Source organism: Motacilla alba, chromosome 1 (assembly GCF_015832195.1).
Source record: "Motacilla alba alba isolate MOTALB_02 chromosome 1, Motacilla_alba_V1.0_pri, whole genome shotgun sequence".
Taxonomy (NCBI): domain Eukaryota; kingdom Metazoa; phylum Chordata; class Aves; order Passeriformes; family Motacillidae; genus Motacilla; species Motacilla alba.
Window position 1 is genome coordinate 93376072 of NC_052016.1, and position 16391 is coordinate 93392462.

General features: G+C 38.7%; 1 protein-coding gene across 23 annotated transcripts in view; it reads right to left on the bottom strand.

The window, feature by feature from the left end:
• The window catches only part of INPP4A (inositol polyphosphate-4-phosphatase type I A), a 109110-nt gene that overhangs the window by 23970 nt on the left and 68749 nt on the right, over positions 1–16391 (bottom strand). For 16 of the 23 annotated variants that reach the window (XM_038126013.1, XM_038123478.1, XM_038162292.1 and 13 more), the window contains 10 exons: positions 16046–16136; positions 15223–15370; positions 12232–12362; positions 11766–11870; positions 10873–10981; positions 9242–9259; positions 6601–6784; positions 4880–5098; positions 3419–3689; positions 627–659 (listed from right to left, as the gene is read on the bottom strand). In XM_038126013.1, coding sequence (XP_037981941.1) covers positions 627–659; positions 3419–3689; positions 4880–5098; positions 6601–6784; positions 9242–9259; positions 10873–10981; positions 11766–11870; positions 12232–12362; positions 15223–15370; positions 16046–16136 — 1309 coding nt within the window. The remainder of the gene's footprint in view (positions 1–626; positions 660–3418; positions 3690–4879; positions 5099–6600; positions 6785–9241; positions 9260–10872; positions 10982–11765; positions 11871–12231; positions 12363–15222; positions 15371–16045; positions 16137–16391) is intronic. The other 7 variants (XM_038126919.1, XM_038126779.1, XM_038126682.1 and 4 more) reach the window with 5 other exon arrangements.

Consider the following 16391-nt stretch of genomic DNA (forward strand, 5'->3'; position numbering starts at 1 on the left):
CCCTAAGGGTCTCTCTTCTCCAGAGCAATAAAAACATTATTAAAACAGCTGTCCTCCAAGGCCTTGAAAAGACATTTTAGGCTTTTCATATTAAGCACAGAGGGACAAGAACAGAAGAAAGGAGGTTAACACTGGGATGAGACTTCTAAATTCTGCATCGTGAAACATGAGACTTGCAATCCCCAATACTACTTGGTGTGCACCCACAACAGGGATTTTCCATCAGCCTTGTTGACTCCTCCGTGCTCTGCTCGACTTCTCATTCAAAAAGACCAGCTCAACAGCCCATGTGAAAGGGCATGTCTGAAATGTCAGACTCCCACAGACTTCAGTGATGTTTGGAACAGGCCTCAATCCATTGTCACCTACATCAGTTTGCTAAAACACATCAACTGGAGAAATCAAAGAGGCCCTGAACAAGCACTCTCCCTTATCTGGACACGTGAAAGGACCAGATACCCCCTGCACTCTTAGGAAACAACTGCTCAACAGCTTAGGTAACTCACGTGGTGTTGTAAAGCACTGCCATTTCAAAATGGTCCATCTTAAAGCAAGGCACTTGTTCAGTTAAGTATGAACAAACCCCTGCAGTTTTCAGAAGAAGCAGAAGCCATGAATGCACATACCTGGGGCAGATTCTTCCGGAGGAGGGCTGCAATCTGCACAGAAATGGAGGGGCAACATGCATGATTAAGGAGCAGCAACACAGTCTAAATACAAGCAACTCAAATGCTCAGTGCCAGGGTTCTCAAACATTTTTCACTGAGTGAAGAGGAGCTAGGCAGAAATACTCTGTTGCCCACAAGCATTGAGGGCATGGGCTGTCTCCTCCACTCCATTGCTCTGATGAGAGGAACACCTGGATGGGGACTTGGAGGAAAGCCAGTACCTGCTAGCTCAGAGGCTTGCTGTGGATTACCAGCAAGTGCACTGTCAATCCCCAGTGATCCACAGGGCATAATTTGAGAACCACTGGTTTACTGCAATTACAGATTAAGCTGGCAGTAAGGCTGCTAAACAGAAGAGCAAAAGACCAGCAGTAAGTTCAATGCACTTAACCAAAAATGACATTAAGGCACCCACAATGTAAGAGTAATAAGAAACCAGTACTTTGCTATCTTAGTCAAAATTACATGATACAATTTCTGAGATAATTAACAGAAACATTAGAATGTATATTAAGGGCTGAAACTCCACCAGTGAAGTCTGTGAGTATTCCACACTCACTTCAGTGGGAGAATCAAGCTGTCAAATAAAAACATACTACAGGTCAGTGCTAACAGTCAAAAAATAACATAAGCCCTGTTATAGCAAGTCCTGCATTAATGAAAAGTAGTTCACTAAGCTAACGGGATTTAAGCTTCTGTTGTTTATATCTAGATTTACTAGTCAATACATTATAAATCTGAACATAACAACAGAAAATATAAAATTCAATAGTGTGCATCAGGACAATCATCTCAGCTAGATAATCAGAAAAAAACTTCTCAGTAAATTAAAATCCATCATGTTCACTAAAGAACCTGTATGTCCCCATGTGATTTTAGTAATGAATAAACCAATAACCTAAGTACATTTGAATGTATCTTTTTTAAGTTTCCCTTCTACTATTTCAGGCAGTATTTTCTTTCATAAACATTAATTTTTAGAGAGATCCTTCAATAAAATTTTACTGTTCCTCTCTTACCAATTCTGGAACTATCTTGCTTGGCTTGGTTTTATATTGCTTTCAAAATAATTTCTGTCTGCTCACTGCTCATTTATTCAAAACTCAGAATTACTGACTGGAAAAACTTTAATTCTTTCAATACACAAAACCAAAAATGTTGTGATTCTGAACTTAGAGAAAGGACCCTCTTTGTCCTTCAATTCTACCCCAGGTTCTGTTGGTTAAACAGAAGGATTTTTTTTCCCTGTTTTGGAGGGACAGCAGGGAAAAGCAGAAATTCTTTGCACTAAAAAAATCTTTGGTAGGGTCACATAGCAAATTCCACTTTTACGTGGCATAAGTGTAAAGATCCAGAGTAGACTTAAAAGAACCACTGAAAATGGTAGAAAAATATTGTTCTAAGGTGTTTACAGCATCGAATTGTCTTGGGAAAAGCTTCTGACAACACTCAACACAGATTTTTCCTGTGAATTATTAATATTAAAAATCCACAACATTTATTCATTTATGTGAATGTGCATTGAAGGTTACTGATTAAACTTACATGTAAATACATATTAAACTTCATGTAAACTAGGTAGCAAACAAAAACATTTATAGGTATCAAATCAGTAGAAGAAATTTAGTCAAAGATGACTGAAACAAAAACCTACTCTCCTATTTTTTAAAAATACACAAAAATGTCAGTCTAATCTAGAAAACCATGGTTGTCTAAAATACTAAATAAACTATAAGGCAACATGCAAAGCTACACAAAAAATTCATTAACATTTATTTTCACTTCCTTTTTGCCTTTTTTTTTTCTTAAGGCACTGCCTTCCACTGCAACACTAACAATGTGATGGACATGAAGTCACAGACACACATAAGGGACAAGGGCCATCAAACAAGAAGACAGAACAGGACAAAGGAAATGAGAACACAGATCAGTCTTTGTAGAGCCTCACTTCGCCCACCTGCGCTATGAAGTGGCCAAATCAGAGTGACCACACGCAAAGAAAGTCAGAATAAGTCAAGTACATAAGTAAATAAAATAATTCTGAAACTTAATGCACAGCTGCCAAACTGTCAGTCTAAACTGATAAGGATTTATTTCATTCACATGCTCACAACTTTATGCTGTGTTCAATACAGCACCCACTTGAGCCTAAATTTTGAATGGATTACTTAACTAAGAACTTGCACTGCCAATTCCTACATTCCAGATAGAAGAGGTCTAAATAATTGAGTGTCTCAGCACCACAATTTGGGTTAAAATCTGCTTTGAACTCTGTCAGGTTCATCTACATTGAGCTCACTCTAATTGGACCGCTTGGGGTCCTCTCCCATGCTTTAGCAGTCCAGCTGGGACTATCAGATTTTCAGTAGTGCCTGCACTTCTCGCATGTTTTATTTACCTGTAATAAGCTTTGATTGCTGCAAAGAAGCTGAAGCCAATAGGAAAGCTAGCAGAGGTGGTGTCTGTCATGTGATAACCCATACAACTGGTTTACCAGCTTAAAACACACAGAGTGAAAACCAAGTGCCACTGCCATCAATGGATTTGGAAATTATTTCAGTGGGACCAGGATTTCAAAACAAGTAATGGGCTTAGCAACTCCCAGTACACCAACAGCTCTTTCTGCCTGACATCACTGCTTAACACAGCCACTGAGCTAAAAACACATGGCGGGCTGTAGGGGAGGCTTAGGAATGATGCCAGCACACAGGAAGAGAGCAGCAGCGAGAAGCAGTGTCTGGCATACGCACTTGTCTTGAGAGAATGGCATGCACAGGATGGTGTGGATGAAGATGGTGGTGAGGATGATGAAGATGGTGAGGATGATGAGGTCTCATTTAAATCTTCTGGATTTATCCAGTAGGCACGACTGTCCCGATTACCTTTCTTACTAGTACTGCTGACGTCACACTGGAAAACATCTTCACAGCTGTCACTTTGCAGGCGCTCCTTCTGGAGAAGTTTGTCCACTCGCTGTATGATACACTCCAGACTTTTGTCAACGTTCAACCAAACTTTCTCCTGAAAAGAAAACATTTCTTTCTCAGTTTAAAACCAAAAGAGACGTTGGGTAACAAACCCTTGGCGATATATTTCCTCCTGTGATTCTAGTCACAATTCCCCTGCACACTTTCCTCTGGGCTATTGTGGTTGCATGTGTGCACACACAAATTATGAGTATATAAATAACGTATACCAGGATGTCAACAATATCTAGTGACATGACTTGTGTGGTAAATTGCAAAGTTATTTTCTGTGTAAGCTTGCCAAACAATTTTAAGTTCCTCTTCCTGCCCTATTATTCCAATTTCTAGCTAGCACTATTGTTTACTCTTGAAATTCATGTTTGACATAATAATTGTATACAATCACACATCTTTTTTTCTCTGTAACTCAGTGAACAGCAGATAAAATTACAGTATTATAGTAATGTCTAAATACTGAATTAGCTTTATTTGTATCTTATTACTGTGACTTTGACTGTAAGTCAAAGTATGCCAAAATAATTAGAGCTAGCAAGAATACATTTCCAAAATGAATTGAATCTCTTTTAAAAGTTGGTATTTCCCAATATTAATAATTGCTTTAATTAATCTTGACTATTCGTGAGATTTAGTTAACTTCTGTTTATTTAACACAATGACAGAATTTACACAGTCCAATTCTCATTTTGACTGGCAGTGTGGTAGGGAAAATCATTTAAATACTTAGTGCAAACAGTTTTAAAATGCTGTTCATAATCAAATTAGTGATTGACTGCAAGTTCTAAATGTTTACGGGAGTATTTCTGTAAGAGGAAGCTGAATTGCATAGCTAGCACCCACAAAATAACACTTTATTTGGGAAAGTGCAAAAGCCCATTGTAGTGGGGTCAGTTTTTCACTTGAAAAGCTGTTTACTCTCCCTTGAGGCTCGCGTTAAAAATGCTATGCGCCTACTCTAACAGTTTCCAGTGTTTAGGAGACCCAGAAAGGATCTCCCAAAAAGAGAGACCCAGAGAGAGACCCAGGAGGGCCTTCTAAAATTTATTAAAGCCTGCTTGTATTCCCATGCCAACAAGTAACTGCCTGCAGGATGGAGACAATATCTTTGCTAGCTGACCAATACCTCCTACATACTCATCCTATGCATATCTGGTGAGCAGCTACAGAGCTTATTAAAAAAGAAAGTAAAAAGAACAAGGGATTCATCACTCCACTATGCAAACATACCCATTCCTCTTCGTGCCAGTCCACCTGCAGAGAAGATCGGCTATTTCTTCCTGTCCATCTGGCCACAAGTGTATCTTGATCATTCCTTAGCATCACTTGTTCCCCTTCTCCAGAGGTTGGAGATGCTTTTGAAGCTATATAGTCTGGCCTTGCAGCATTCAGTCCATGTATTGAATTTGCCAACAGCTTGCAGTCACAAACTGTGACAAGTTGCCGGGTCTAAAAAGCAATAAAGCCCCACATCCTGAAAACTTTTCATTATTCTATAGACAATTTATACTTTTCATTCTTCCATACACAATTTATACTGCAATTTTTCAAGGAAGAAAAAAGGAAGTAGTATTCTGTAAAAGAAACTATTGCTTGAAGGTGCCTTTAGAATACCCTTACAGAATGATCTTAAAAATAGTATAGGATCCCAAAACACAAATTATGCATTTCCAAAGTCTGTACTACTATATTAGATTTGTAATTGTTGAAAATTTCATGGAGGAATGTGCAATTCATCTTTTTTTTTTACTTCATTCTCCATGTGATGAAAGCTTAGAACAATGTGCAGACACATGTGCAATGTTTGAGCACTGGAACAGGCTCCCCAGGGAAGTGGTCACAGCACCAAGCCTGACAGAGTTCAAGAAGTGTTTGAAAAATGCTCTCAGGCACATGGTGTAAGTCTGGGAGTGCAGGACTAGGATGATCCTGATTAGTCCCCTTCCAACTCACTACATTCTATATTAAATGATTTTTACACCCCACACAACAGTTGCCACACCAGAAGGATCAGGTTTCACCCCAATCATCCTGTCTGAAATCATTAAAAGACTTAAGAGGAGGGCTGAAGGCATAACCCACTAATCAATGCAATTTGTTCCCTGTCTTATTTAGCTGTGTTGTAGTGAAGGATTTATGTAAGCCATATGAATATGAAAATTATGTGGCCTGTGTGTCTACTAAAAACCAAGACATTAATATGTTATATATACACATAATCCAGTTGTAGAAAATCCCACAGAACAATTATACACTGTATTCATTTAGAAAGAGTATTATAATAAATAATACATGTACATAAGGTCCTATTATACAAAGTTGTATGTGTATCCCTTCCACTAGGACAATTTATGGCAAGCTGATGGGCCACTACTGCTGTTTAGAGCCTTCAGATCTGCTTCAAGGACAGAAGAGGTCAGTAAAACTTTGGGTTTTTTCTCCCTGTAAGATTGTGTTCAGCTGTGGGTCTAGTCTGTTTTTTGTTAGCACACATCAAGAAATAACTGGTTTACATCACTATAATTCAAGCAAAGGCTGTGTTGCCATTATTCCTTATTTCACCAGTGGAAAAATACAGAATTGTTTCATTAACTTTCACACAGTTGCTGCTTCTTGACAGATGACTCAGAACATTAAAAAATCCCAGGTGGTTATGGAGAAAAGGATATAAAAGAAATGAAGAATGCACATTACTGCAAAGTGATGAATGAATAGAGGGAATCCAAGGACATTGCACTTTCAAGAGGAGGTGAAGGCAAGTATCAAAAGTAGGAGACACATAAATAAAACCAGGAACTTTTAAAGGCTGATATAACTTTTGTTAAGGTCTGTGCATGTTACAACACACTATTGGAAAAGGTAAAATAGATGTTTCAAGAAAACCTACTAAAGGAAACAGACAGAACAAACAATACACTGTGCTTCAGCAGGGAAATTAATTATTCTCCTACCTTATCTGCTAGGATGGCAAGTGTTCTTTCAAGGCCATTAGCTGATCTATCCTTGGCAGCTCTTGAGAGCCTTTCTGCATAGTAACTGACTTGTGTTTTCAGGGTGTTGATTTGTGCAATAATTTCCTTTGCTCTAACGATGTCCTGTGGGATGTATATTATAGACTGGGAACCTGTTGAAGTGCTGAAAAAGAAAGACTGATTTTAGAGGGGAAATTGATCTAGAGGTACACACATTACAGTGGCATGCTGGGGAATTAATGGCAGACAACAAAAATGTACCTAAACTGGTGAACAACAGTGAAAGTCCAGTGGGCAATTGCACAGCAGGAACATGATGCTAGAGACTTCTCTGCCTTTACTAAATCTATTCAGATGCAGATTTACTAATCCCCAATACCAAGGGGCTGTGGGCAGAGTTTGTACACCAGAGGGACAGTTTTGCTGAGGAGAATGTGGGTGACAGATTTTGCCGTTAGATACAGAACCACCTTTTACAGAGACATCTTGCTCCATTCTCCCTCTCCTTACAACACAGATACTTCACTGAGGACTTGCTTACAAGCATGTTTTATCATATATCTACTAACATAATGAAAAGAAAATCTATGCTTCTTCTAACACAGAAATGCCACCCAGCTCCATAATGCAAACATTGTTGTAGTGACAAAAAAGTCCTTCTGTGAGTATGTAATTTCCCCTATTGCAGACCAGAGTCAAGATAGTTGCACCAGCAAAAGCAATTTTATGATACGTAAAAAATCAACATGCATCTTCAGGCTAATCCAAGGACACTATTCTCTGTGTAGTTTCTGTTAGCACATATCTAAAATACTAAACTAGAGACAAACATATCTTTATATGGGGATAATGCAGCCACACTAAGACTGCTTATTTGACAGTGGAGAACAGATTATGCCCTTTTAAGTGTAGATGTCTATAGAAGTTGTTTATCCAATCCAAGACAGATGCTCTACAACTGCTGGAGAAAGAATAGGTAATTTGATGTCCCCTGAGAGTCACTCACAAAAGCTGCCTTTTAACTTAGAAAATTACTCAAAATTGAAGTTGTGCTCTTAGTTAATGATTTGAAACCAAGTGACCACTAGTCCCTTTGTCAAGCAAAATGCTGGGTTCTTCCTTCCCAGTAGAAAAGGTACCCAAATACCAGGCCTTTACATCATCTCCAGCTGTGCCAAGGGCAATATCTATTCCCAACATGGCATCAAGCATGAGAGGACACCAATTGTGTATTATCTTAATTTTTTTTTTCAGTCATGAATGGCTTCAGCATAGTAACAGCACAGAAAACCTACTGTTTGCACCCATCTCAGCACTGTTAAGAGTGGAGACAGCCACACTGAGAGGTTACATGGAGAGGAGTTTCTTTTTCAGGAACAGCTACAGCCTCCAAGGAGTGTGAACTCTGCTACCCTTAGAGCAATGCTGTTCATTTCTGCAGCGTATCTGTGAGGTAGGAAACGAGGGTTGCGTGGGGCACGCTTCAAAATCATGCCAAAATTCCAATTCTTGTCTCTTAATGGATATTAAGGCAAGGGAGAAGCCTAATGCCAGTGTCTGCCTGAGCTCCATTACAAAAGAAAGATGAGGGATTTGTTATCAAAGGATGTAACTCAGAAGCGATTCTTGGAAGAGTTTCCTTCTTTGTGCTCTGCTCACCCACCCAAGGGGCAGAGAACAACCACTCCCCAGTACTGCTATCCCATCCAGCAAATTAATCTCAGCTCTTAGGGCTTTCCCTGTACTTGATTTGTGCTTTCTAGTGACTGGTGATCTTAGTGACAATTCCTCTGAGCAATTTCTTTCCACGACAGTGTGGTTAACATGCATAAAGACATAGTTGGCAGAAAAGGCCATGCAGCATATTGAGATTGGATTTAGAATTATTATATTTTTAATCATAAACATTTGCTAGGATGACTGGGGGAAAAAATTATGGTGTAAAGTTCACATATACTTACTTTCCAACCTGCAATTGCTTTTTCAAATGAACAGCTCTCATTGTATTATACCAGCAAACTGTAACACAGACTTAAATTCTCAATGAATTAGGGGTTCAACCTTAATAAGAGTAATTTAGAGCAGAATTTCTGCATTTTTGAATGACCCAGTAATGTCTGCTTTTGATAGCACTGAAAGCCACAAAATGAGAAAAAATATTATGTGAAAATGTTTAAATAAAGACATGGATTACAAAAATATACACCATGCCAAATCTGTCACTATCAAGGCTTTAAAATGCATAAAATTATCTTAATTATCTTCCATCACTGGCAGAAAAGTTTCTCATTCCAGGTAGTTTTCACTGGAAATAACAAAGGAAAATATTTTAAATCCTTGTGTTCTGACTTTCAGTTTTTTAACTTCTTATGATCAGAGAGAGCCAGGAAGCTAGCTGTTCATTGCAAACAAACATTGCAGATGAAATGAAGTTCATTCACACATCATGTTCTACAAAGCAGCTACAATTACTTAGAGCACAATTAGGGACGCCATGATGCATGACATTAAAAAGCCCTGCACACTTTAAAACACACGAGATCTTTGCCAAACAAAAGAAAAATAAAACAACCCAAAGAACAGAAACCCTCTATAGAACTCTCAGAAACAGAAAACTCACCAACACTCCTCATAACTGCTACAAAAACAAAAAACCAAAATAAAATTAGCAGATTGTTAGCAAATACCAAAAGCAGAAACAAAACAAAGTATGATTGGGAAAATAACTTATTTGAGTCATTTTTCAATAAGGTGGGTATGTGAAGTTGTAAGCAAAGAAACACAGATGACCATGAGTTGATCTGAGGAAATGCTGTGAATGCACCAAGCACAGTTATGCCAAAAAAAGAAGAAGGAACTGAATGTAACAATGAAACTGAGGAGATGGATCTCAGTTCTACTATACTGGCTTTTTTGATAACATAGATGTACTTTAAATGAAAGTTGTTCTTCAAATGTTGAACCTGCAGTTTTCATGGACCCAGAAGGAACAGTTCTGAAAAGCTTAGAGGAAAAGTACCGGACAGAAATTATCACTCCAATCAACTTAATGATTGGGTGAGGGGAAAAAGAACAAATCCACATGGGAAATTAGCAATTGCAGGAGCAAGAACCACCTCAGCGGCTACGCTGACAGAAGGAGCTTATTTCAAAGAGCAAAAGTGGTATCAAAAGAGCAGAAAGGGTGAGCCTGGCATACCAGTGTTCCCAAGTTTACAGTTTCCTCTAGTCCTATCCTAGTGCACTTTGTCAGCCTGAATAATTACACTAGGTGGTTTTGCACCAATCTTTTTATCAGTACATATCTGACTGACATTCACAGGATGCTGCTATTCATTTCTCTACTGCTAAAATTAATTCTGCAGTTGATTCCCACGTCATTCCCTTGTCCTATCAGCTCCAAATCCTACTAATCCTTTCTTTGGAAGGGCATTATCAAGGTCTCCTTTTCTTTAACTACAACAACTCCTTATCCTGCTGCTCCTGTGTCTTAAATGCTGTGCAGAAGCAATGCAGACCCTGCAGCCCTCTCCCTTCTCTGGGAGCTGGAGTGGGTGCCATGTTAGCAAATGTGATCTTCCCAGCTTCTGCAATTCCTACAGCTCACATCCACACTTCTACAGAGGTCACTCGGCAGTCCCTGCAGACAGGACCATGGGGGTCAAGTATCCCACTTGTAGGGCAGAGGCCAAATTCAGAAGCCCAATCTGCACATAAACCTTAGCCAATGCAGGAAAGCCTCCAACAATAGTTTCAGAACAAAACCCATTTTGTCAACAAGGAATTTACCAATCAGGCACAGCAGGTTCTTACTAAAGAGAGCTCAGCAACAGGACCTGGAAGCTATGAGAAAAGTGAAAGTCTCCTGAAAATAATGGGTTGAAGCATGATGTAGCGCAGCTGAGGATGTTCAGCAGATGTTCTGACCCACAGTTGGGCAGAACCCAAACCCAACACCTAAAATAGCTAAATTAAATGAATCAACAAGTATTCAGAAAAATTAAAGTTTTCATAAAAAGACTCTAAGAAAGAGCCAGTCAGTAAACAAATAAATACAGTAATATAAGGAAGAAACTGTTTTCCCTCTCCTTTGGAAAAAAAAAAAGGCACAGAAAAATACTCAATACAAAATATTGTATAGTAGTACTATTGAATAAAATAAAAACAGAATGGAATGAGTTTACAAATAACTGAGCATGGACCAGGAGGAAAAAGCACAATAATAGCTGACACAATAGTATTTCTACTTACTGTTTCTTTGCCTCTTCGAATTTATGCAGCTTTTTCCGCAAGCCACCTGATTTAAAGCCTTGACAATGAGCTGCTGGTGCTCCTATGGTGACTATGTCGTAGTTCTGATCTGGGATGGACAAAAAGGACTTAAAAATGAAAACCTGTCATCTTTTATGTGGACAAACAATTGTGTAAGCTCAAAAACTTTTCTGAAAGTAATTTCTGGAAAACTTTGCCATGGTTTGAAAGACATGGAAAACTGAGTTGTTCTAGGGCCCTGGAAATCCATCAAACACTTTTTCAGGTGAAAGACCCATACATGAATGCAGGTCCTTTGTTTCTTAATCTTGAAGATGGACAGTAGAAAAGAAGTATTGAACACTGGTCTGTATACAAAGCTTGCCATTACTGGAATCCCTCACATGGACACAAGTGTGTGTCCATGGTCACAGGGAATTACTGTTAAAAGAAGGGAAAGTCCAGGTTATTTATGATGAAACAAGCTTGATGTGAAAAAATGTGATTTTGCATAACCATACATGTTGATTCTGGAGAAAAAGCACACAAGCTTAACAAGAAATAACAGTCAGGACCTTTTTTATTCTACCGCAATTCAGAATGTCTGGAAGGGACACAGCAGCTTAACCCAGCCCTAGTACAAAGGCTAACTTGTGCCACCTAGAGTTCAGTTAACTCCAGAACCTAGTTTTGCCACCTGTAGAACAGCAATAATTATATTTCCATTTCTTCTTTTGTAAAGAGATTTGGAATCTGAGAATAGAAGGTGCTACAAAAATGCCAAGTAGCACTACTACAGCAGTTTGTAGAAACTTGGCTGTATGGTTGACGATGGAAATAGAAAAAAGTGGAGAGAAAAGTAACAAGATCAGTGAAGAAAAAGAAACTAATACCTGATCCTCCATCATCCTGGACTCTCATCCTCTGTATATGTAAATTTGTAGGAACAAACTCAAGTTTTTTATCAGCTTTCAAGCTACTGGCTTTAAATGAAGGACCTGAGAAATGCAAGACAAAAGTAAGCATAAAACCCTTCTCCTTGTGCCTATGCTAAAACATTCAACAAGCTTTATTCATCATTTGCTATGTGCTGAAAGTAAAGCAGAGAAAATTAAAAAGAAAAAACAAACCAAAATTTTTCTGTTACTGTTCACTTGCCTTGTCCTCTACTTTAAGAGTAAGATAAGAGAATGAACAGAACAAATATTCCCAGGTAAATAGCAAACTCACAATAATTATTAATAAAGACAAAAACTATAATTGTTTACTCATCATAAAACATTCTGGGGTTCCAATTTCAGAGAAGCACTAACAATCCTGGTAGAGAAGAATCATATTTTTTATTTTAAAAAAAATCACCTTTATACTGGTGCAGGTCAGTCAGATTTTCCTGGTAAGTTAAAATAATTGTTTGGTACTGTGTAACTATTTGTCGACGAAGGCTTTCCCAACAAGGAGACAGTTCTCCCAATTCTTCTAGTTCACAAACCCTGGGGGAAAAAAAAATGGGGAGGGAGGGAAAGAGAGCTGTTTATGTCCATAGTCCACTTGACCAAGAATGAGTTTCACATTGTATCAACAGAGCACCATCCTCAGCTGACACGCTCTCAATTTACCGTGTCTGAGCTACTCACCAGACTGGAAAAGCTTCAAACACATATCCCAAGCACATCTCAGAGCACAGGCTGAGCACTACTCTGAGGTAAATTGCTTCCTCACGGGCAGAATACACTGTACTCCCCCCAGGAGTCTCAGGTGTTGATCATAAGCAGAGCTTCCCACCTTTCTGCAGGAGCTCTCCAACTAAACGAGGATTGGTAAAAGATGGGAACTGTCATTGTGTCAGGTGACTGGGGACAGTGAGGACCTTTTAGGGACACTTTACTGAACTGTGATGGTTCTTAAACGAATTAAAAACTCTGACAGAGGTTAGGTGGGATATTAGCACCTATCTGACGTTAGGTACAAGGAGTATATTCACTGGTAAGGTAGGTACACAACAGTTTGCAAGGCCAGGGAAAGCCTAAGAAGTGTATGCATTAAGGGTTTGGAGAGACTGAAGATGAGCCAACAAAACCTTCATCTGAAATCCAGGATTTTGGGTACTCAGGGTAGACTAAAGGAGAACTGGGCATCCCCAGATATAACACAAAAACCCCTGGCTTTTCCCTTGTACCCTGACTGCCAGGTTTCCAGTCACACATGACAATTCTGTGTTACATACTGTTCCCCAGCAGTGCTGCTGAGAAAATACTCGGTGTTCTTCATGTTATGTTTGTACTACTCTCTTCTTGGATTAGTGTATTAGTTGGAATGAAGGAAGAAGGGGGAAAAATAAACAAGTCAACACCAGACACAATTCAACAGCATGTTATCCCAGAAAAGGTAGAACAATCATCTGTCAAAAGGATCCAGCAGTTCTTTTTGCCGCTCTCTCAATATCCCTAATTCCACAGTTTTAACCAATTGTCTGTGTATAATTTAAGACAGCATTTCACAGAGCAATTCCCACTCCACAGCACTTTGGATATTATCAAAAATAACTAAATTTCCAAAAAAAATCAGATTGATTTGCCAACAGCTAACAGCATAAAGTGTATTTATCAGTGACCTAGATAAAGACACTTCCAGTTTCATCATAAAACTTGCTTTCTTCATAAGATGCTATTATGATTACCTCATCAAACTCCCTGCTCAAAACCAGCCATGCATCTGAGCCCTGGTCTTCCTGAAGTAAATTCACAGCTTACCACTTCAAGTTTACTTGTTTGTCTCTTAGAGCCAGGAGAGCAAGGAACATGGATGCCATAAATAATGAGGCAGTCATAATATCACACCCCCGAGTAGACGCTTCCTTTCAAAGGGCTCTGGCCCCAAAGAGTTTTATGTAAGAGACAGAAATTGTGATTATCCAAGGACATTTTAAAAGTCACCAGGATGTGAAGACAGAAACAGATGTGCTTGTGTAGCTGTCTGTCATTCCTCTGGGCTGCAGCACTGAGAATGGAGAACAGAGCCCTTGGTAAAATCTGAGCAACTCCATGAATACAAAGTGTGATTGTGCACATTATTGAGGGTCACCTCAACTGAACAGAGACAAGGGAGCCTTTCTCAGTAACTACACAAAGGCCTATTTACCTTTGAGCCACACCACCCACTGGACCTATACAAGGTCATATTAGCAATCACCTGGGCTGTTATTAACCTGCACCTGTTTACAACAGGCATCCACCGATCTCTGCATGATTTTAACAAGAGCCTCTGAACAGTCACATTTCATGGCCAAGGCCTCTAACTTCACTGTCTACAGTCTTACAGAAAGACACATCTTTTTGCTCATTCACCCTGAATTCTCCTTATCTACAAGTCCTTAACCTACATCCATCATACATGGCATCTTATGAATAAGCTTGCCAACTCTTTGTTATTATGGTTGTACCTCATAATGAATAGGTGCTTTTAAACCTACTGTGAGGAAAGCTGTAGAGAAACAAAGATACAAATAAAAAACAAATTACTCATGACTAAATGGGCAATGGCATACCCCTAGCCTGCTCCACCAAGGTTGTAGTAGGATAGCTGAACAAGATACAGCATTCAATTTCTAGAATCTAAGCACACATCACTAAAAACATAACAATGGAAAAAAGAATCAATGTGAAGTTCAGAAACTCAATTAGTTTTCCCATGCATTACAAAAAGTCTCTGCTATCTTCCTGTGAGAGTTTGTCATTTTCACAAAATACGAAAATACCTACAATGAATGGATTAACCCATTATTTTATTTCACAATATTCCAAAGGAACTGAAATGTCCTAATATGCACTAATGAGAGCACTAGTTAGTATTAATTAAGGTCAGACTTAGTTAAGGTCTATAGGATTGGATTCAAACACAGTCAAAATAAAAGCCCAATACTCAAAAACACAGCTAAAATGCTTTAACATTCCAATCTTGGCCTTTACAAAGAACACATAAAACATTAGATTTGCAAACCACAGCCTACAAATGTAGGGAAGAAATACTCATAAAGGAATATGTTGCCTGAAAGAAAGTTAATTGCCTCAAAAAGAAGCAAATTCAGAATAAACCTACAAAATGCTTAACAGATTTCCTTTTCCCTCCCACCTCCTAAAATGAGGCAATGTCATTACTGCACTACAGCATTTCATTTTACTTGCTTTCATCCTGTTTTGTTTTCCATTCAAAACTACTCTTCTGACTCTCAAAGCTATTTCTTACCTCACTGAGTAGTCAGGGCATTAACACAGATATATTTATGCCTTTGTAACTCAGCAACAGCCACATCACTGCTGTATTACTGCACATGTAAACCATCCCAAAACTCACCTTGCTGCATCTTCCTCTAGAAGCAGCTTCACAAATTGTCTAGGGATGTGCAGTGACAGGATGCTCTCTGCCATCTGCTCCAAAATTCTCAAGTGGTTTCCATCGGTGGTTGGGAAACGATACATTCGGCAAATGGCACCACCAAACACTAAAGAATTAAAACCATGTTTTTTAAGCCTAGGGTTTAACTTAAAAGTGTACAATGTCTCTTCTTTCATAAAGCAAATGGCTTCAGTTCACCAACATGCTGAAACACCCTGCTGTAAAGATCTGGTTTAACCAGGCATCAGTCTACCTTTTGCAAGCACAGTCATTCTGCAATGGTCATTCTTCAAGTGTTTGCAGGAGAAGTCTCAACTCCAAATTACTTACTACACTGCTAAGAAAATGAAATTAAATACATATTCACCTTATTAAATGCCTTTTTTTTTTTTTGGTCGATGTACTATGCATTTTCCTCTCATGTAATCATTTCCTGGAAAACTAACCCTTCCGCAAGATTCTTTTTTTAAAGCAACTTGCTTTCCTCTGTCCCTCTCCTGACCCTGCAACAATTGTTTAGGAATAGACTATGAAATTGCATAGAAAATGTTATATTACAGCCAATCTAATGGCAAGAGTTTGCTTCTGCTGTTTTTACAATACAGAATAGTGCATATGATAAAATGATTTATTCTGATGACCCTCAAAGGACTGCTCAATTAGCAGCCTGTTCCTATTCAAATGAAACATCTGCTGAAATGCCTTGGGGCCACAGGCACACAGGGAAGATTAGCTTTTATTGATACCTAAAGCTTACTTGTTACAGCCCAGGGCAGCTTACCAGATTTCAGTAGTGCATCCTTCCGCAAAGAAGCATATTTGGATCTGATTCCTAAGGATTCCGTTAAACTTTCATCAACTGGCAACACAGTCTGAACAAAAACAAAAACAAGAAAAACCAGAAATTGTAAAGAATGAAACCTCAGTGCCCAAACAATATGCAGTGATGACCTATCCGAAAGACTTCAAAGAAATATTCAACTCCACACATGCTTTAAATAAAAATTTCAAATATTTTTACTGTGGATAAAAAATATTGCAGGCTGGAATAATAAATCCTATGCATTCCTATTTATTTCTAATGCACAGTTCAAAATGCCACAAAAATTTTCATCCAGCCTTTCAAT